The sequence below is a fragment of the Talpa occidentalis genome, unplaced genomic scaffold (assembly GCF_014898055.3).
Source record: "Talpa occidentalis isolate TD23 unplaced genomic scaffold, MPIMG_talOcc4v2.1 talOcc4.2, whole genome shotgun sequence".
Lineage (NCBI taxonomy): Eukaryota > Metazoa > Chordata > Mammalia > Eulipotyphla > Talpidae > Talpa > Talpa occidentalis.
In genome coordinates, this window is record NW_023602073.1 from 15,504,793 (window position 1) to 15,526,692 (window position 21,900).

Consider the following 21,900-nt stretch of genomic DNA (forward strand, 5'->3'; position numbering starts at 1 on the left):
GTAGTTCCTTAAAACAACAACCAGCAACCTAATGGAAGAGGAAATTGCCCCTTGATCTTAAAGTTAAATACGGAAACTAGGCTGACTAGATAGTAGAGGAGTGATAGGTAGAAAACTCTTTGTTTAGATTAGGAGACTTCCTCCCTTAATTGAGAGCTGGGGGCTAGGGAAGAGTCAGTGTGGCTTGCCTGGCATGAATGCCCTCCAGGCCCTTGGTTCCTTAATATCAAATCAATATTAAAACAATATACTATAGATGATGATTTCTATAGAAAAGCCTTCTGGTTTTTACTTTAATCAATTAGTTATATGTTAGTCTAAACTTTATAGGTTAGTTAGAAATAATCTCTTTGTCTCCCTTCCCCCAGGTAACTTCCTGCCCTTTGTTTCCCTCAGCCCTTAGTTAATTGTTCACCATGACAAACTTAGAAATGTTAGTTGCAGACACATAGGCTTTTTTGCTAGTAATACAATAACTGTTGGATTGTAAATAACTACTTTGAAAACATTTGTTTAGCAACTGTGCCTTCTTTAAGACAAAGAATAATAAATGTTACACCTCTGTGGGAAGGCAAACAGACCCTTGGCTGCTCCTGAAAAAGAACATGTGATGATTATAACCTTCCTACCTGATGCTTGTGCACTCACTATTTGTTTGGTATAAATAAAGGACTGCTGAGACCCTCAGTAGGATGATGTCAGCACCCTAATCAAGTGTCTGCGTCTCCTCATTCTCCTTCCCTTTCCCTTACCATTTTCTCTACAATTGTGCCGATACCTTCCCGTCCTTCAGGAACCCCTGACACCCAGACTGCTGCGGCTGGCTCGCAACAGTTAGCTATGCTATTTCAGATCCTTGGGACCAACGTTGGGTACAGGGAGTCCAAGACTCAGGGTACACCGGCTGGCATTCCTACCCAGTGGCAACATTGTCTATCTCAAGGGACTATGTCCCGACACAAAATGCCACAGTCCAAGTCTCCCAGGACATCCTCCATTTGGAACAAGTCCTATATAATTAGGTAACATCATCAGAAAAGACCGAGACACCCTCAACCTGGATTCAAATAATCCAAAACGCTATAACCTTCCTAAATGACGCTTCTGGGACTCACACCTCCTCTTGTTTCCTCTGCGCTTCCCTTCAGAGGCCTCTACTGGCGGCAGTTCCAATTAATCTCAATACCACTATGACCAAGATAACAGACGCTGCTTGCCAGACTCCTCAACTCTCAGTCCCCCTATGGGATTCCAATCACAGCTGCCCCTGCTAGCAAACTGACGTCCTTGCCAGCTTTCATTCCTGTACTTCTAACATTTCGGTTAAGGAATAGACATCTCCTTAGAAAAAACCTCTGTCTTTAGCGTCATTACAAAGACAGGTCACTTCCTGGCACAGACCGCTCTCCAAAACGGGCGGGCTCTGGACCTGTTAACGTCTGATAAGGGGGGCACCTGTCTGTTCCTCAGGGAAGAATGTTATTACTGAGACAGGGCAAGCTAGGGTTATTAGGCAGTTTTAGGGACAGTGCAGTAGGGGACCTCTGAAGAATTTAGGGAGGCTTCAGAGATAAGGACAACCAAAGAAATATAACCAATTCCATTAGGAAAAACAAACATGCCAGGACCAAGGACAACATTGTTAATGCTGTCCTGGTTTCCTTCAGGTGGTAAAGGGAGGCGGAGATTGGAGAAATGGAGAGTGGTTTAATTTATGGACAACTTAGAAGGGCAGCTGTTTAACTTCAATGCAGGGAAGCCCATCCAGAGGACTGGGCCATACATTTAAAGATACAACAAATGGGGAAAGAGAAGGCTGTTAGATAAGGAATGTGAAGATCCCCACTCAGTAGCAAATTAAGTGAGACAGCCGAGAACTAACCAATCACAGAGAGACTGGTGAAGCTTTAGAATAATGAGGGAAAAAAGGTCTATATTCCCTGAAACACAATTCCACTTTGGCTTCCTTGCCCCTCCCAGGCCTGGTTCCCTGGCCTGGGAGTCCCACTTTATTTCTGCTCTTTTTCTCCTCAATAAACTTTTTCTTCTAAACGAACCTGCCTCTTCTCGCTTGCTTGCCTGAGCGTCTGCAAAGTTCCTGCTGCGGCTTCGTGAGACACCAACCCTGGGAGGTCTAGTGGCTGGGACTCAGCGCTGCCCTGCAGCCTGAGATCCGTTCCTGGCTGGGAGACTAGGCCTGACAATTCTGGTATCATTACTAGTAAAAGTGGGGGCTCCAACTCTCCGCTGACATGGTTTCAAAATCCTGTAGTGTCACGGCTCCTCCCACTCTTGGGGTCAATATTAATGATACCCTTATTTTTTCTTTTCACTCCTTGCCTCCTAAAATTCACACAGGCTCGCGTTCGGGAAATGTCTCGGACCACCTTGAACCAACTCCTTCTCCACCTGTATTCTCGCATCCCTGCAGAAGACCCTCATCACCAGGCCTGAGCCTCCCTCTTGGTCTTCGCCCCCTTCCAGCAGGAAGTAGCCAAAGAAAGCACCATGGCCCCTTTTCCTATCAACAAAAGGCTGGTATGAAAGGTCCATGCAGGAGGCTGGAATGCAAAAACCCACCAGGTAGCCCACCTGGGATCAGGAATGCTGAAGCCTGCCTGGAGGATTCAGACAATGAACCTCCCTCGCCCTACAAATCTTTTCTCAGACAAAGAAACTCCCCCCCCCCCTACAAAATTTTTCCCGCCATACTGTTGTAGAGCAGCCCCGATATTGAGCGGATTGCCTGGCTGTGGGTCCTCACCCGCGCGCTTAAAAGAGACTTATTAATACTCCAATACTGACATACAAAAAAGGTTAATAAAAGGTTTATTTACAAGGGAAAAGGAAATAAGGAAAATGTACAACTCAGGGAGAAAATAGGGAAATAAAGTCTTTAGTGTGTCCTACCCAATCCGTTGACCTGGAAACCCAAAGGCACTCTCAGAGCTGGCCTGACGCTGCTAGCTGGTGGAGAGCCAAAATGGGGGACCCCTCCAAAGCCCACGTGTCTGCCTTTATATGAACCTGGCTGCTTAACCCCACCCTCAGGTCCCAGCCACCTTCCCTTTGGTGGGGATGGGATTTGGAGTTCCCAGTGTCTTTGGCTTTGGCCTGGGGTGAGGGTGGAGTCCACAAAGCCTGTATGGAACTAGCTTTAGGACAACCTTTTCCCCCTAACAATACCAACCCTGTTTCCCACCTGACCACTTCTCACCCTATAAAAGCCTGCCTCCCCCTGACAACGTGTGCAGCTTCACTGACCCCCACCTTGGGTCCCTGAGGTCCGCCCTGGGCACAATAAATTTTCCCTTCCTTTGAGAAATTTAGCCTGGCTCTCCTTTTCTTTACTGCGCCAAACCTTTCAGGAGGGAAGAGAGGAAACTGGGCCACCATTGGAACCAGGAGCTTCAGGTTCTGAGCCTGAGTAGCTGGACACCCTTGGCTGGGTTGTTCCTCAGCTCCTTTGCAGCCACCCTGACAGACCCCCTAGGGCATTCAGATCAGCACCAAGCAAAGCACCTGACCCAGGATCCAGCCAGGGGCTCTAGAACCCCAGTCACTGCCTGGCTTCGCCCACCCGACCAGCCCCTCAGCCTCTGCAGAAGTACTTTCTTTTACAAATACCTATTGTGTGATTATCAGAAATGCCTCTTCCATCCTGGGCTATCAGTATGGCAAGGGACTATGCTGCCTGCCCCCAGCACCCAGGCTTGCAGCCTCCCTGCCTGCTGAGCTGCTCCCCTGCTTAAGCATTAAAGGCCTGTCAGATCTACCTAGGGCTCCAAATTCCTTTGCACCCCCTGAAAAACAATGAAGCTGGCTGGTGCTGCCAGTTTCAGGACTTCTCCCAAATCTATCTGGCCCGGCCCCCAGGCAGTTATTTTCTGAGTTGACTCCAGGGAAAGGAAACCACATGCAGGAACCCGGAAGTGGAGCTGCAGGGGGACTAGCAGCGATTTTGTTGCTGACTGCTCCGTGAGGACGGGAGGATTGAAGAAGTCCAGGTCAAGGTTTGCTCTGGGGTAGACTGTGAGTTCCTTGTCTGTGTGTCTGTGGGTGTGTGTGCCCTCACAGGGGTATTTGTTCCTGCATGTGCATGTGTGTGGTCCATAGCAATAAGGAGCTCACGGGAATCTGTGAAAGGTCAGGGCTTTGCCTTCTAGCTCTCTCCCACTGCTTTCTCTTTCCCAGGCACAGTGTCACATCTCAGATCAGTGTGTGAGGTCAGCAAGGGCAGGCACTTGGGGTTCAGGAAGGGCATCCAGGAGCACAACCCCAGGCATAAAGAAGGCTGGTGCAGCCCCTGGGAGAAATCACCTCCATGGGAGAGCAGTCTGCAGAGACATTTTCTAGGCTCTGAGGGCTAGTCCCGAAAATAGTGGGAAATAATCTGTCCAGTTCCTTATGTTGGATCTGTTCTTAGTCCCTGTGAGTGCAAAGGAAATGTCTCTCACTCCCTCCCTCAGCACCTCCCCACACATACCCAGCAAGGGGAGGGCAGCAGGGCTGGGAGCCTGAGCAGCTGCCACTGTGGGGAAGGGCAGACCCTCTGCTCTGGTCCCTGCTCCTCTGTCTCCAGCTCTCAGTCCTCACTGGTGGACACTGGGGGGTCAAGCACAAGGAGCCCACAACGGACAGGCCTTGCCCTCTGCTTCCTGCCTCCCCACATCCTGGTTCTGCAAATTCCCTCTGCCTCAGGCACCCTTCTTGTCCTGGGAGACCTGTCCTCCCCTGGAGGGAGACAGTCACCTCCCTTGTGCCCAGGGCCTCTGCTCCCAGCACCAACACCTTCTCTTGCCACCCTCTGAGGCTCTCTTGCTTTCAGTGTGGTCTCCATGGAAATGTGAATAACCTGGAGACCCTTTTTCTCCAAGGGTTTTAGTAGGGTCCAGAGAACCAGACAAGGGGGTGTGAACAGAGTCAAGTGTGATTGACCCCATGGACTCTGTTTGCCAACCATTCACCTCAGTGTTGGTCCCAGGACAAAGAAGGAACTCATAACTCGGGACTGACTCCTGTTGAAGCTCATCAGACATGGAGAGAGTTTTACTCTTCTCCATGAGTCCCCCCACTTTTTTTTTAAAGATTTATTTATTTATGCATACAAGAACGGGGGTACAGGCTAGAGGTAGGTGGGGCTCGGTTGAGAGGATTCAGCAGAGACAGAGTAGGGAGCAGAACATGCAGAATGACTGAAATACACTGCTGAGGGGAGCTGCGGGTGAGATAGGAGAGGTCTGCTGCACCATGTGGGTAGCTCCTTGGCTGTCCTGGGGTGGAACTCATATTGCAGAGGCTGCAGATAGCTTCACAGTGCTGTCCTTAACCCCTTGCGCCATTAGTGTCCCTACATAATTTCTGTTCTCTCATACAACTTTTGTGAGCTAACCTGTCTGCTTCTCTATCTCTGCTAGCACCTGATACAGGGCACTTTCTGCCAAGATGGAATGATTTTACCTGTCTAGCCCGGGGGCATTGGCAGACTTTAAGCACTGAATTATGGCTGATGGGACTGAAACATTGAATTCAAATGTTATTATTGAAATTTAATCTAAATTAAGGTGGGCAGGGCCTCTCCTGGTGGTGCTGTGGTTGAGCGCAGCGCTGTGAAGCTGTCCACAGCCTCTGCAGCACTGGTTCGATCTCAGCCAGCCGACAAAGGTCCCACATGGCATGGCAGACCGCTCCTGTTGCTCCCGCTGCTCCCCTCAGCAGTATATTTTGTCAGTCTGCCTTTTTTGTTCGCCGCTCTGTCTCTGGTGAATCCTCTTACCCTCCTACACGTCTGACCTGTACCCTGGTTCTTGTATAAAAAAATAAATTAATTAAAAAAAATAGATAAATAAATAAATTAAGGTGGGCAAATGTGACAGGTATCACCATATTCTACAACAGAGGAACATATGAGGCATCTTTCAAATTGCAATCCACTTATCTCTCCAGGGAGAAGACTTCAACACCTGCGCAGGCTCAGAGGCTCAGGTGAGGCTTCTGTCCTTCACTCTGGGATATCCTGGCGGATTCATCTCTGCCTGTAGATACGTAGTAGAACTTTTAGGAAGAGCCATGGCCTCATCCCCAGTGATGAGGAGGATGAGGAAGGAAGCCATGTGCTCCATCTGCCTGGAGCTGATGACAGAGCCCATGAAATCAACTGTGGACACAGCTTCTGCCACTAGTTCCCCTCCTTCACACAGCAGAGGCAGGGGCAGTGGTCACAAGACAGACCCTGTCTTGAGCTTGTTTTTGTCTGCCTGCTGCTGTGTGGGGGTAGTTGATCCCCTGTGCCATTCCCTAGTCTCCTTCCCAGGCCTTTGACAAGACAAACTCGGGATGAGCTATACCAGGTCCAGAATCATCTCCAAGACAGTGAGGGTGGAGGCAGATGCCAGGAGTCATCATGGGAACAGGGACCTCTGTCTGTGAATCTGATGCCTCAAGAGGGGCCCCTCCCTTCCCCATAAAGGGCATGCCCCACGCGCTGTGTCAGGTCACGATGAGATTTAATTTGTCCCCTCTGCTGTTGCTCTGAAGGAAGGGTGCTGTTCCTACCAGGCCCTCCAGTCAGGATTCCTGAGTGTAAAACCTCTGGCATTTTGACAAGTTTCCTCCCTCATCTGTCTGGACCCGCCCCCTCATCAGTTTCGTTTCTGAGTTGACTCTAGTCAGAGGAACTTCCCTTCCAGGAATCTGGAAGTGGAGCTGCAGAGAGACTCAGCGATTTTATGACTGACTGCCCTGTGAGGAGGAGTGCAAAGTCCAGGCAAAGGTTTGCTCTGGGGTGGACTGTGATTTCTCTGTGTGTGTGTGTGTCTGTGTGTGTGGTGGGAATGGGTGGTGGGTGGCAATAAGGAGCTCACCAACTGTGAAAACATAAAGGGAGGGAGACGGTCACCTCCCTTGTGCCCAGGACACAAGGGAGGCCATGGCTCTTCCTAAAACTTCTAAAGAGTATCTATAGGCAGAGAAAAATAACCAGGTTTTTCCAGAGTGAAGGACAGAAGGACCTGACCCTCTGAGTCGGCACAGGTGTTGAAGTCTTCTCTCTGGAGAAGATTTGCAACTCTCTCCAGCTCTCCTGCCCGTTGGGGTCTCCATGGAAACGGGACTAACCTTTTTCTTAGAGGGTTTAAGTGGGGTCCAGAGACCAACATGGGAGTTTGAGGACAGTCAAGTGGGACTGACCCCATGGACTCTGTTTGCCAACATTCATGTCAGTGTTGCTGGCAGAACATAGAAGTCACTCGGGGCTGACTCCTCCTGAAGCTCTCTAGACACAGAGAGAGTTTCACTCTCCCTCCCTGAGTTTTCTTCTCTCATACAACTTTTGTGAGCAAACCTGTCTGCTTCTCTATCTCTACGAGTACCTGCTCCAAGAACATCTCCTGCCATGGTGGATTGTTCTGTGCCTGCGTATGGGGGAATTGGCAGATATTAAGCATTGAATTATGGCTGGTGGGACAGAAACACTGAACTTAAGTTTCATTGAATTCTAATCAATGTAAACTGAATGGGGCAAACATGACAGGGATCGCCCTATTCTACCACACAGGGACAGGTGAGGCATCTTTCAAATTCTAATCCGTTATATCTCCAGAGAGAAGATTTCAACACCTGTGCAGGCTCAGAATCTCAGGTGAGGCTTCTGTCCATCACTCTGGAAAGTCCTGGCTGATACACCTCTGCCTATAGATACTTAGCAGAACTTTGAGGAAGAGCCATGGCCTCATTGCCAGCGATCAGGAAGATGAGGGAGGAAGCCACATGCTCCATCTGCCAGCAGCTGATGAAGGAGCCCGTGAGCGTCAACTGTGGGCACAGCTTCTGCCGCCAGTGCATAGACAATATCATTGGGCAGCAATATTTTGTGACATCTTTTATTTGGAGGGCTCGCTGTCCCCTGTGCCAAACATCACTTCAAAGGGAGAGTGTCCGACCCAACAAGCACCTTGAAAACCTCATTGAGCGCATCCAGGAGCTGGAGCGTGAGAGGCTGTGTGAGGAACATGGGGAGCAGCTCTGCCTGTTCTGTGAGGACGACGAGCAGCTCATCTGCTGGCGCTGTGAGCGCTCCCCCCAGCACAGAGGACACCGCACGGCTCTAGTGGAGGACGTATGTCCAGGCTACAAGGTGAGTGAGTGGCCAAACCTTTCAGCAAGTTCTTCCTCTTATGTTGCACATTTTCATTGAAATTACTTAGTCTGAACACCAAGATTGTGACTGCAAAAATGTTGTTTCCATCATGTTATTTTCTGAATAATAATTAATTATGATCCCAGTGAGTCAGGTCATCAGTCATTTTCTTCTTCTTTTTTTTTTTTTTAAAAGATTTATTTATTTATTTATACATACAAGCACTGGGTACAGTCAGAAGCACAGGAGGGTGAGAGAATTCACCAGAGCCAGAGAGGGGAGCAGAGCAGGCAGAGGACCGAAGCACACTGCTGAGGGGAGCAGGGGGCGGCAGGAGAGGTCTGCACACCATGTGGGACCCTCCTCCGGTGTCCGGGGAGCAGCCGGGGATCGAACTGGCGCTGCAGAGGCTGCAGGCAGCTTCACAACCCAGCGCTCAACCGCTGCGCCACCAGGGAGGCCCGAGGTCATCACTTTCTATGCTGAACTTTAAGGTTGGGCAGAACCTTTCCTGTAAGAATTTCCTGTAATGATTCCCCTGGACAATAGACTGTGCTCTTTGTCACACCTGCCTCATTCATGGCCTCACCTCAAATACGTAAGTGGAGATACCACAGCGTTCAAGAGCACAGGGAAGAATCTGAAATCCCAGAGGTCAGAACCTACACCTTCTTGATATCCCAGAGTCCACAAGGAGTAGGAAAAGGAACTCAGGACGCCTGACCTGCCTTGGTGTGGATGGTGAGGGGGGACACTAGGGGCAGGAATGAGTGTGTGAGGGGGAGACTTCCCTGAGTGAGTCCTGAAGGACACACACAATATCACCACGGGCAGAGTGTGGATAAGAGACAGGAAGCCAGATCAGGTGGTTCACTTGTCACGAGAGCTTGCCTGACTCTCCATGGCCCAGTCAGGGGGCTCGTGAGAGGAAAGGCCGTTGCGGGCATGGGAAAGGATGTCAGGAAGGATTGTTGGTATTACTCGGAGTCTATACCCCTCCCCAGAGCGGCCTGGGACAGTAGGACTTTATTTGTGGAGGGAAAGATCAGGTTGACATGTAAAAACACATTCTGCGTGGACAAAATAAACAACAAGGACAAAATCTAAGGATTGGAAATGGCAACAGGTGTGAGCATAAACTGGGAAGGGGAGTTAGGGTTTAAACATACTTGGTGGGAGGGATGAAGCCTTGAGAGACCTTTCAGTCATTTCCTATGTTTTTGACACAATAGCTTTTAACATAAGGGTCCCTTTGATGTGGAGGAATGAAGAAGTGGGATTCCTTCCTCTCTGCCCCTTTGACATTTGAAGTAACATCCCCAGTGTGGGGCTCTGAGTACCCTCATCACTGAGGGCCTGTGTATTGTGTGAAGGTTCTGGATCCTGTGTCAGGGCATGTCAGCCCTGACCATTGCTCAGTGCACTCACCTCTTCCTGTAACCCCATGAGCAGTCAGGGCTGTAATGGGGCAGGTCTCACTGCTTCTCCCCATGTCATCAAATAGGAGGAACACAAGGTGATGGGTGTAGCCTCAAGAGTCAGACTGCTGAGGTCAAATATTAGTTTAGCCTCCTCCGAAGTGGGCAACTGGGAGCAGCTCAGTTCTTGCTTCATGACTTGGTTTCTCCATGTGTAAATGGAGAAAAGGGCTGCCCCCTCCCACCCGACACACACACCAGGAGGTTGTCATAAGTTGTAAGGACATTCTCTAGGTAGAGTTGAGAATAGCACTGTGCTCATTGCAAAAGCAAATCAGTCTTTTGGTAAATAGTTTCTTGAGCATTATTTTGAGAGTGTTGTGATGTTATGAGTAATTTTGTGAATTTGCAGAGGCCAGGAGGCAATTCCTTTATTGTGGATGACAATGAGCAGTTTAGTAAGCTTCAGATCCCTTCTCTTGAAAATGTGAGGAAAGGGTGCCTTCCTGGTTGTACAGGGGTTCAAGACTCAATGCTATCAAGCTATCCCAGCCACTGCAGCATGAGTTCAATTCCTGGCCAGGAAGCAACCCACATGGTGCAGCAGACCTCTCCTCAGCAGTTTCTTTCAATCCATCTGCCTGTTCTGCTCCCCACTCTGTCTCTGGTGAATCCTTTCACCACCCCCCATCCCCCCACATCTCTAACCTACACTCCAGTTCATGTAGGCATAAATGAATAAAAAATAAATCTTCAGTAAAGAAAAAAGAAAGTGTGAGAAACTTTTGAATAAACCCTAGAGATGGATGTGGACACGAATCACTGTGAGTTGACGTCATGACACTGTTCTCCAGGTGATACAGGGCGCCCCCTCATGACCTGGTTCTATAACTTCAACTGCCATCCTGGGCTCTCCTTCCTGACTTGGCGTAACATGTGAAAAGTTCCCTATGTGTCAGGCACTGTGTATTATCTATGACGGGTCCAGCACGTTATTTTACAAAATTTGCTTTTAGATGATTTTAACCTTAAACGATGAGCAGCATTTTCCTAGCTGACTGTAGTGCGGAGTTAGTCCAATCCTTAGTTCCGCGATGAGCTGGGAATCACATCTCTGCCACCTACCAGTGATGGCCCCTTGGGCAGGTTACTGCTCCCTTCCTAAGCCTCCACATCTACAGCACAGAAAGATGTTACAATCCAGCAACTGCTCAGGGACTCCTAGGAATCACTTAATACTACTGCCCTCATGTTGCTTCCTCGCAAAGTGTAAGGTTCAATGTTATTGTACTGCTTGGAGGTTGGGATTCCCTGTAAGTACCAAATGAAGATTTGATATGGATTAGCCAGACCTCACTCAACATTTCCTGCAGGACAAGCTCCAAGGCATTGTAACAAACCTGAAGGAAACTCAAGACCACTGTACCAGTGCGAAGTTGTTCATGGCAGAGCAAATAACTGCATGGAAGGTAAGAATTGGAGTTTAGTGATCACAAACTATTTTTCATCCTGAATTCAAGTATAGGATATGACTGGGCAAAGTACTCATTGATAGTTTATTCTCATTAAACCAGTACAAATTGCTGAGCCCCAAAGAATATGCCAGTTTTTTAAAAAAATAATTCCTTTAGTTGTCTAATCTAGGAGAATTTCCCTCTACTTTCTTCAGCCTTGCAGGAGTAAAGTGCTAGGCATCCCATCACCTCAGTCAGGAGAAACAAAGCTGTTGTGCCCCTGACCTTCAACGGGCTTCACATTTTCAATGACTGAAATTACCTCCTGTCTGAAGATCGTGAACTCACCTGCGCACATTTACCAGAGTACAGGGTCAGACCCTCTACCTTCCTGGTTGCAATACCACCCTAAGGGAATAACAGGACCAGTGCAGAAGACCTTCCCATAACTCAAGCTCGTGAGGTTGTGATGAGGATAGAGCTCTGCAAGACTTACACACACTTGCACTGTAGACGTTGGGTCTCTAAGACAGTGTCCGTGGCTGACCAGCCCCTGCAGGATCAGAGACACATTCTTTTATGGATATGGATGTAATCCATCATTTAGTAACCAAATTCCCCAGATGTGTGAGCCATTTTGCCTCTTTCAGTTTCTCTTCCCACCTTGACCTTGCTTCTGTGTGAGTGGATGTGAAATTGACTCGTCCATCCCTCATTTCGAGATCCTTGGAAGTTGGAGGACCATACTTGGAAATAACAAGTGAAGATTCCTGACACTGTAGGTGCTACAACTGCCTCTGTCTCCTCATTCTGGAATATTAGGTCATAGGGAGAACTTCTATTGCTACATACCATATAAGGAAACCATGTCAATGCCAGAGTCCAGCTGTCCCAGGTCTCCTACAAAAAGTTCCGCTTCAGGGCCTCCCTGCTGGCTCAAGGAGATAAGTCTCAGACAGTGAAACTATTGGTAGCCACTGCAGCATGAGTTCAATCACTGGACAGGGAGATGCACAGCAGACCTCTTCTGCCTCACTGGCTGCTACCCTCAGCAGTGTATTTCAGTCAATCTGCCTGTTCTCCCCACTCTGTCTCTGATAAATTCTCTCACCTATGCACCTCTGGCCTACACCCAAGTTCTTGTATGCATAAATAAACAAAATCGTTGAAAAAAAATTCCACTTCATCCTAATCAATACTCCATCTACCATAATATCACAGTCACTAAAGCACTGTTGGAATTGAGAAAGCACAGATATAAATTGCAATTCCATATACCACAATAAAACCTGTGTTACACATAAAGATGAAATATGAATCCTGGTAGGTGCAATAATATATCTGGTAGCTCTTCAGGCTTCCCCTATTGAGTGTTATAGACTCTCCTATGAGCCTGATGACTTAAATTCAGCATTGGTTATATTCACTATCAGCGTTTAGTTGAAGAAATTCTCTCAGAACATATATATAGCATGTTACTTGCCCATAGTGCTTGGTTTTATCTTCATAAATGATAAGTTACTTGCTATTGGCCAAATTCCATTATTCTCCTGTTTAGCATTCCGGGAACATCTTCTTCTGCATCGTGGCTGGAGAAAAAGGAAATGTACCAGGTGGCTGCAGCTTATGATCACCTTCCACATCAGAGTGCAGCCTTTAGGTCATTTCTAGTGTACAGTCCAGTGGCATGAAATACATTTACTTGCTTTGTAGCCATCACCATCCTCGTCTGCAGAACTATTTCAGCATTCCAAATTGGAGACTCTATGTCCATGAACAATAACTCCATTGCTCCCTCCTTCCGGCTTGAGGGCCACCGAACTACTTGTTGTTTCTCAATTTGATGAGGGCCCACATATGAGAGGACTCATAGGGTCTTTCTCTTTTGTGCTTTGGCTCATGTCCCTCAGCATGAATCTTCAAGATACGTCCAGTTGGGCACATGTCACAGTTTGCTTTCCTCCTAGGGGTGAGCAGATTTGCACTGTGTCTCAGTCCTACCTGTGTTTACTGACTCACCAAAGAGGTATGTTTGGTTTGTTTCCCCCTTTTCTGCCTACTTTCTTGATTCTAGGAGAACATAGAGCTTCGGAGACAAGAAATCAAGTCTGAGTTTTGGAATCTCCACTGCTTCCTCCATGAGGAGGAGAGGGCTTATCTATGGAGATTGGAGAAAGAGGAAGAGAAGCTGCTGGGGAGACTGCAGGACAGTGAAGCCAGTCTGGACAATCAGAGTTGTGAACTGGAGAAGCTCGTCCTGGAACTAGAGAAGAAATGTCAGGGCTCAGCCCAGAATTTATTGCAGGTGAGGGAGGCTGTGAAATTGGAGGAAAGAAAGAATGTCTGTTTCTGATCTATTGAGAGGAGAATGTCGAGGGAGCCTGGGAAGTTTGGCGAGTCCTCTCTGCCTCATTCAATATTTAAAGTAATAAATGTTGAAGGCTATAGCAGCAGCAGTTCTTTTGCCCATTTCTGTCTATGCAAGTGTCCTTTACTCTTCTCTCCCTTTTTATTATAAACCTCCCCTTTGGAAACCAAAGAAAAGATCCATATCAATGTCAGCTGGTGGCCTGTGCAGGTATCCACAGGGGCAGTATGTGATTCAGACACCAGCTTCTCTGGGTGGAATGTAGGTTTCTTGGCCATATGGAACCACAGAATAACCTTCATCCCATTTATTCACCCTTGTCAGTTGTTCATGGAACCTTCACCCCATCTCTTGAAAATGACTGGTGGTATAGAGAGGGGCATCCAAAATGAATGATAACCTTCTCCTGAACCACTTGTCTTGGGCCATGAGCTCTTAGGGAACCTCATTTCAGCTGCCTGGAGCTTCCAGCTGGTGAACATCAATGCCTGGACTCCAGTTGCTGTTGCAGGACTGGTGGTTGCACTGTGAGGGTGAGGATGTAGTGTGATAGCGCCCTCAGCAGGTGACATCTGCTGCCTTGGCCTCAGTGTCCCAGAGCCAGGGTCTGGGCATGGATTCCCCACTGAGGACCTTTGTCATAAGTAACAAAGGTAAGATGGGCTCCTCAGAAGGAAATTGTATCACTAATAGCAGAAGGAAATGCAACCTTGCTCCTGGCCTCTTCTCTAATGTCACGGGTTAATGTAAATGAAGACTCCATAACTCCCCCCAAGCCTGAGTAAGTGTGATCACATACTTACACACACTGGCAGTGACTATCCTAGGAGACTAGGATGGGAATCTTTCAACCTGGGTATGTGTGGGTGTCTCAGGCTGGGTCACTCTACTTCCTGAGATGGAGTGTTCATAGCAAGTAGCCCCATGTTTCAAGTGACACAAAATACTGATTTCCCCACACTCACATTTGTCTTTGTTTTCACTGTAGGGTGTGAAAGACACATTAAACTGGTGAGTCTGTATGAATGTGGGAGTGTGAGGATGTGGGCAGTTGTGTGGCTACCCAGAGCTGAATGGAATGTCCCCTGTTCCTTATAGGAATTCAGATGTGAAGCTGAAATTGCCAGAGATCTTCTGTTTGGAGCCTCAAACTGTGTGCCATGTTTCTGAGCTTTACTTTGATGTGAAGAAAATGTTAAGGCACTTCCAAGGTGTGTGAAGTCAACAGTTCCCTTCATGCTTTACATAGAATGCCCCTTTGGTGGCAACTAACTGAGCAGCTGTCCCTGGATAGACTCAGAGACAGAGAGGCTGTTTAGCTGTTCTCAGTGGAGCTGGAGCTCTCTACCTTGTGGATAAGCAGGGATGTAGCTTCCCTGTTAACTCTTCAGGCTCTTCAAATTCCTTCTCTCCCAGACTAATCACCTGCTCATTCTCCCCATCTAAACAACAATATAGAAGATTTCACTTCCCTCACTTATCATGACATTTAACAGCATCAATGTATGCAGTGTTTAGAACATTTATTACAATTTCATTAAACTCTCAGCAATGCAAGAAAGATAGATCAGTATTTTAAACTGTGATGAAAATGGTTTTAAGGCCTTGACTCCTCTAAATGTTAGAATCCTAATGAAAGCCAGTATGACCAATTCCAATCCTGAGCTTCCAATCCCTTAGTTCTTACTTAGTATTTGTCATTTTCCATATGTCCACAATTAGATAATTAGATAATAAGTTAAATATTATTAAAAAATTCTTTAGGCTGTAAAATCAGAATGAACCTGACAGAGGCCAAACCAGAATTGATTCCACTGGTGTGCTGCTATTTTAAGTATGTATTTTATCCCACCAGGTTATTTCTTTAAAGATTTATTTATTTACCCATACTAGAGCTGGCACACAGGCCAGAGGTGTTGGGGGGGCGGTGGAAGGATTCACCTGAGACAGAGTGGGGAAAAGAACAGGCAGACTGACTGGAATACACTGCTAAGGGAACAGTGGGCGAAACAGGAGAGGTACTGTGCATGTAGGTTGGCTCCCTGGCCAGCCATGGATTCAACTCATGCTGCAGAGGCTGAGGATAGCTCACAGTGCTGTGCTTAACCCCTTGTGTCCCGAGGGAGGCCCAAGAGTCATCTATTTTCTATTTAGGTTGCTTCTGCAGGGATTTTTCCCATATCTGCCCATTGTCATTTATAAGCATTTTGATTGTGTAATCTTACCATTTTTATTGGTGTTTTTATTACTGTATTACACTGAATTACATTCAAGTAACCGGTCTGTGTAACATAGATCTACAGATATATGTTCATTCTTTCAATCTGACTAGTCTTATTCATGGCTACATAGTCCATGTAGAAAATGTGATGTAAACTGCATTTTCTCTACTTATTAATCGCTGGTATTTTCATTTGTCTATTAAATTGGTCTGTTTGAGGGCCTCCCCAGTAGCTCAGCGGGTTGAGCGCAGTGCTGTGAAGGTGACCGCAGTCTCTGCAGCAACGATTCAATTCCCGCCAGCCAAGGAGAATCCCACATGGGGAGGCGGACCTCCCCTGTCTCGCCCGCTAGTCTGCTCAGCAGTGTATTTCGTCAGTCTGCCTGTTCTGTTCCCCACTCTGTCTCTGATGATTCCTCTCACCATCCTGCAACTCTGGCCTGTACCCCAACCTCTTGTATAAATAAAAAAATAAGAAAAAAAAAAATAAATTGGTCTGTTTGAACTGTCTTAGTCTTCCCCAGTTTAGTGATCTTTTTGGCCAGCCTCACACTTAAGAAATCACACTCCTGTTGCCTCCCTGAGACGCAAGGGGTTAAGAAGCAACCTATAAAGCTGTCTGCAGCGACTGCAGCATGAGTTCGATCCCCAGCCTGGGAGGTAACCACATGGTGCAGCAGACCTCTCCCAACTCATCCTCTGCTCCCCTTAGCAGTGTATTTCAGTCAGTCTGCCTGTTCTGTTCCCCACTCTGTCTCTGGTGAGTCCTCTCACCCATACTCCTCTGGCCTGTGCCCGAGTTCTTGTATGTATAAATAAATAAACCTTTAAAAACAAACAAATTACACTCCTGGCCAGTATCACGCTTAAAAGATCATTATTTTTTTTATTTTACTTATACTAGTCAGATCCTTTTGATGTGCGTTATTCCAGCATAAATTGTATCACTTTTTACTCATCCCTGGGACAATATGGACTATCATCTGCAGCAACATAAAAGACTTCACACCAAAATTCATGGGTCTGAGAGGTGCTCTGAGGGCTGAATAGAATACTGGGATCTGAGGTAACTGTTTCAATAACAAAATATGGCAGGACCTATGTTATTTTGCTTTCTGATAATCAGTGTGAAAGGTTATCACTAAAAATGGGGATAAGCTTCTTTTTTGCGTCAATATTCCATGATTCTTGGTGGCCCTACACAGGGGATAAGGGTTGTGGAGAGGACAGCAACCACTCTGGTTAGTCAGTCCCTTTCCTTCTCTGAGGGACTGAGTTGGTGATGGTGACAGTGATGGAGAGGATATTACTTCCACTTATTGCTTACTTACCAAATGCCAGGAACTTCTCCAAGCAGTAGGGTGCATGAGCTCCTTCAATCCTCCCGACCGTTACTGTGGCGGGTATGATGATGTCGTACTATAGCATGCAGAGTCTTAGAAAGTGACTCACAGAGCTAGAAGAAGTAGGCAGCACCTGAATCCAAGAAGGTTGTACTTGAAGTGCACTGTCTTCTCAGCAAATAAAATGTGTCTTTCTCTTTTATCAGTCAGCGTGACTCTGGATCCAAACACAGCTCATCGTGAACTAATTCTGTCTGAGGATCGGAGACATGTGACCCGTGGAGGCAGACGGAAGAAGCATATCAGTTCTAAAAGATTATGTTCCTTACCCTGTGTCCTGGGCTGTGAGGGTTTCACCTCAGGAAGACATTACTTTGAAGTGGACGTGGGAGAAGGATCCGGGTGGGACTTAGGAGTTTGTCTGGAAAATGTGCACAGGGACAGGGACATGACCCCAGAGCCTCAGTCTGGCTTCTGGGCCATCAGACTCTGCCAGGAGAATGGCTACATGGCCCTTACCTCTCCCCCAACACCCCTTTCATTGAGGGAGCGGCCCCTGCTAGTGGGAGTTTTTCTGGACTGTGAGGCTGGACTTGTGTCCTTTTACAATATGAACACTGGCTCCCACATCTTCACCTTCCCAAGGGCCTCCTTCTCTGGTACTCTTCGGCCTTATTTCCTGGTTAATCATTCTTCTTCTTTGTTCCTCCCTCCACCCCTGGAGTCAATTTAAAAGAGTCTCTTTGTTTCCCATTGTAGAAATATAACGTCAGTCCTATTAGGTCAGGACTTGGTCTATTTTGTCATTTGCTCTTTCCCTTTACCTGAACTGGCGCTGAGTTCACAGTGGACACTCAGTGAGTGTGCCATGACTGCTGGACACAGCCACTGTGCAGACAGCACAGAAGATCAGCCTGACCGGCGGGGAAGCGAGAGAACAGCAGGGTCATCCCTCATACTCAACCCCTGTCACTGGGTCACATCTCTGACCTGCCAGGGTCCTGGTCTCACGCTGGTGTCTGGCCTCTTCCATTTCATGTCAAGTTTTCACGCTCCATCAATGTTGTAGTTTGGGTTAGTAGTTGCTTCTGTTTCTGGACAAAACATTCCACTGTATGGATATCACACATTGTGTGTTCCCGTTCATCAAAGGATGGACATTGGTTGTTTCCACTTTGGGGAGAGTTCAAATGATGCCATTGAGAACAGTGCTGTACAAGTTTTTGTGTGATTATGGTCAAATTTGGAGGTTTATACCTAGGAGTAGAATTGCTACTTCCTGTGATAATTTGTTCAACTTTTTTTTTTTGAGATTTATTTATAGAAGAACTGAGGTACAGGCCAGATGCGATGGAGGGTGAGCAGATTCACCAGAGAGAGAGCGGGGAACAGAACAGGCAGGCTGACTAAATACACTGCTGAGGGGAGCAGCGTGTGTGACAGGTGAGGTCTCCCGAGCCATGTGGGACTCCGCCGGCCTGCCAGGATCCAACCGGTGCTGCAGAGGCTGGGAGAGCTTCACAGTGTGGTGCTCAATTGCCTGCTCCACCAAGGGAGGCCCAAGTTGTTCGTCTTTTTAAGGAACTGTCTGTTTTCCAAGGATGCTACAACATAGTATATCCTCACATGCCATGTATGACATTCCAATTTCTCTACATTTTATTGTGGGTATTTTTAAATGTAACTATGCTAATGGATGGTAAGTTCTATCTCCTTGAGATTTTGTTTTTTTCTGGCTTTTGCATTTTCCTAATGAGTGGTGATGGTGACAGCTTCATGGCTAATTGTGTGTCTTTTTGGAATTATCTCTTCACATACATTGCCCATTTTAGTTGGGTTATTTGTATTTTGGTTTGTAATAACTTCTGTATGCTAATTACAGTTCTAGGTATGTCCCTTATCAGCCTAATAATTTTAGAAACTTTCTGTCATTCTCTGAGTTGTCTTTTACATTCTTGATGGAGTCCTGTGAAGCTCACCTCAGTATCGTTGTTATATTGAACTTTTATTGCTTGTGCTTTGGTGTCATCCAGGTAACCATTGGGAACCCAAGGGAACAAGAGTTTTTCCCTCTTTTCTTCCAAAAGGTTTTAACCATTTCAGTTCTTACACTTAGATCTTTGGTTCATTTTGGGGATCCAGTGATCTGTCCACTCCATTCTTTGAATTTCTCCATCCTACACTCCTCATACACAGGAAGGGATGCACTGAGGGAGGGACTACCTCTGGCCTCCCCTGAGCTGTCTCAGTACATCACACAAATCACATGAAGCACTGGGCTCTCCCCACTTAGGGAACATGTCTCTGAAGTCTCTTCTGCCTCCCCTCCCCTCTCAGACCTGAGCTCTGCATGATCCCCTCCCTTACACAGCAGGTGCCAGGGGGGCAGTGGTCACAAGACAGACCCTGTCCTGAGCTTGTGTATGTCTGGCTGCTGCTGTGTGGGTGTGGTTGATCCCCTGTGGGGTCCCTCAGCTCCTTTCCTGGTCCTTTGACTATGGGGAGCCATGCTACTCATGTCGTCTGACAAAAGTCCAGGCATGGGGCAGATTTCTGAAAAATCAGGAATCTTGTTAGCTGACTCCAAGATTCTCCTCATTTGTTTATGGCTAGTTTCTACCATTGCTAAAATACGCATTTAAAAGTAAAACTGCAAATACTGATCAATCACTGAATAACCCTTTTGATGACAAATGGCACTGCATGATACAAATATCACATTTTTTATAAAATTAGTAGTTATCTGCCAAAAGGCAGCAATTCAACATTTGGCCTTACATTAACAAATTAAAAAAAACTTCTGGGAACAAAAGGCTGTAAACATCCCTAGGCCAAGTCTTTGATATGGAGATGTGGTCTTTTGAGGCAAGGGCTAATTGGAGAAGGAAATTCCTTTACTTTAAAGTAAAAGATAGCAGTTGGGTGGCAGAGGAGAGCCATGCTCCAAGTGTAAGAAAATTCCTAATAAACCAGGAGGCGCCATAGCTGACTCCTGCTAAATTCTTCCTGTTTGTTTAGGGCTAATTTCCCTGGAGGTGACAATTGGTATGGTAGCTGTTAGAGTGTGCATTCAAGAATAAGTCAACAGCAATTTTGTGACTGGTTGAGCTAGTACCATGGCAGCACAAATAATGCACTTGGATATGGTTAATGTTACAACTACTGATATGTCACCTATCGACCATTTTTGAGAATCAAAGGCTATAACCATCTCTGCTCCTGCCCCTGGTGAAATATTTGTAGTTCCTTAAAACAACAACCAGCAATCTTATAGATAAGGAAATTGTCTCTTGATCTTAAAGTTAAATATGGAAACTAGGCTGACTAGATAAAGTAGAGGAGTAATAAGTAGAAAACTCTTTGTTTAGATTAGGAGACTTTCTCCCTCAATTTGTTAGGGGAAAAGGATGTCCTAAAGCTAATTCCATACAGGCTTTGTGGACTCCGCCCCCAATCCCAGGCCAAAGCCAAAGACACTGGGAACTCCAAATCCCATCACCACCAAAGGGAAGGTGGCTGGGACCTGAGGGTGGGGTTAAGCAGCCTGGTTGGTATAAAGCCAGACACGTGGGCTTGGGGGGGTTCCCCCGTTTTGGCTCTCCGCCAGCTCTCAGCATCCGGCCAGCTCTGAGAGTGACTTTGGGTTTCCAGGTCGGCAGATTGGGTAGGACGCATTAAAGACTTTATTTCCCTATTTTTTCCCTGAGTTGTACATTTTCCTTATTTCCTTTTCCCTTGTAAATAAACCTTTTATTAACCTTTTGTGTGTGCCTGTAGTGGAGTATTAATAAGTCCCTTATAAGCGCGCGGGTGAGGACCCACAGCCAGGCAACCCGTTCAATATCGGGGCTGCTCTATAACAAATTCACAGCTGGGGCTAGGGAAGAGTCAGTGCCGCTTGCCTGGCATTAACGCCCTCCAGGCACTTGGTTCCTTAATATCAAATCAATATAAAAGCAATATACTATAGATGATGATTTCTATATAAAAGCCTTCTGTTTTTTACTTTAATCAATTAGTTATACGTTAGTCTAAACTTTATAGGTTAGTTAGAAAAAATCCCTTTGTTTCCCCTCCCCCAGGTAACTTCCTGCCCTTTGTCTCCCCAGCCCTTAGTTAATCCTTCAACATGGCAAACATAGAAATGTTAGTTACAGTCATGTAAGCCTTTTGCTAGTAATAAAATTGTTAGGGGGAAATGATGTCCTGAACTAATTCCATACAGGCTTTGTGGACTCCACCCCCACTCCAGACTAAAGCCATCAGGACATTGGGAAAGACAAATCCCATCACCACCAAAGGGAGGGTGGCTGGGAAGTGAGGGTGGAGTTGGGCAGCCAGGTTGTGTATAAAAACCAAACACGTGGGTCTTGGGCTGGCTGGCTGTCACTCGCCTCCTGGCTACACAGCTCCTGGCTGGCGGCCAGCTCTCAGAGCGCCATTTTGGAATTCCTGATCAGCGGATCGGGTAGGACTCATTTAAAACTTTGTCTCCCACTTTTCTCCCTGAGCTGTACATTTCCTCATTTCCCCTTCCCTTGTAAATAAGCCTTTATTAACCTTACGCGTGTGCCTGCAGTAGAGCATTGATAAGTCCTTTTAAGTGTGAGGGTGAGGACCCACAGTCAGGCACCCCGTTTTGTATCGGGGTTGCTGTACAACAAAATGACTGGTTGTTTAAGGTAAATGACTATTCTAAGAACACTTTTGTTTAGCAACTGTGTCTTCTTTAAAACAAAGAATAATAAACATCACGACCTCTGCAGGACTGCAAATAACCCCTTGGCTGTTCTTGAGAAAGATGTGATGATTGTTATCTTCCTGCCTTAATGCATATGCTTATGCACTCTCCTGGTTTGCTTGAAATGTATAAATAAAGGCTGCTGAGACCCTCAGCAGGATGATGCCTGCACCCTGACTGAGTGTCCCTGTCTCCTCATGCCCCTTCCCCATCCCTCA

At 46.8% G+C, this 21,900-nt stretch overlaps 1 protein-coding gene and 1 long non-coding RNA gene across 8 annotated transcripts; one reads left to right on the forward strand and one right to left on the reverse strand.

The window, feature by feature from the left end:
- The first annotated feature begins 3,932 nt into the window (after window positions 1-3,932).
- On the forward strand, window positions 3,933-19,075 carry LOC119251717 (E3 ubiquitin-protein ligase TRIM38-like). Of its 7 annotated transcripts, none has more exons than XM_054698378.1 (9): window positions 3,933-4,013; window positions 5,947-5,985; window positions 6,690-6,772; window positions 7,601-8,134; window positions 10,929-11,024; window positions 13,084-13,314; window positions 14,366-14,388; window positions 14,476-14,588; window positions 17,148-19,075. In XM_054698378.1, exons 4-9 carry the CDS (start codon window positions 7,724-7,726, stop codon window positions 17,672-17,674), a joined length of 1,401 nt encoding a protein of 466 aa, XP_054554353.1. In that variant the 5' UTR covers window positions 3,933-4,013; window positions 5,947-5,985; window positions 6,690-6,772; window positions 7,601-7,723; the 3' UTR covers window positions 17,675-19,075. The 7 variants fall into 7 exon arrangements, with proteins under 7 accessions (XP_054554353.1, XP_054554354.1, XP_037374867.1 ...); XM_054698379.1 differs by having other exon boundaries at window positions 3,933-4,007; XM_037518970.2 differs by lacking the exon at window positions 6,690-6,772.
- LOC119251721 (uncharacterized) lies at window positions 5,869-11,801 on the reverse strand. The gene is made up of 3 exons (XR_005126583.1): window positions 11,673-11,801; window positions 11,506-11,562; window positions 5,869-6,035 (listed from the first exon to the last, which is right to left on the reverse strand). It is a non-coding gene; the product is annotated as an uncharacterized LOC119251721 (long non-coding RNA).
- Window positions 19,076-21,900: the final 2,825 nt, after the last annotated feature.

Excerpts from the sequence above, each read along its gene's own strand:
- LOC119251717 (XM_054698378.1), top strand. The coding sequence starts at position 7,724 with ATGGCCTCATTGCCAGCGATCAGGAAGATGAGGGAGGAAGCCACATGC. Across the intron at positions 8,135-10,928 it reads ACGTATGTCCAGGCTACAAG|GACAAGCTCCAAGGCATTGT; the intron begins GTGAGTGAGTGG and ends CATTTCCTGCAG. Across the intron at positions 14,389-14,475 it reads GTGAAAGACACATTAAACTG|GAATTCAGATGTGAAGCTGA; the intron begins GTGAGTCTGTAT and ends TGTTCCTTATAG.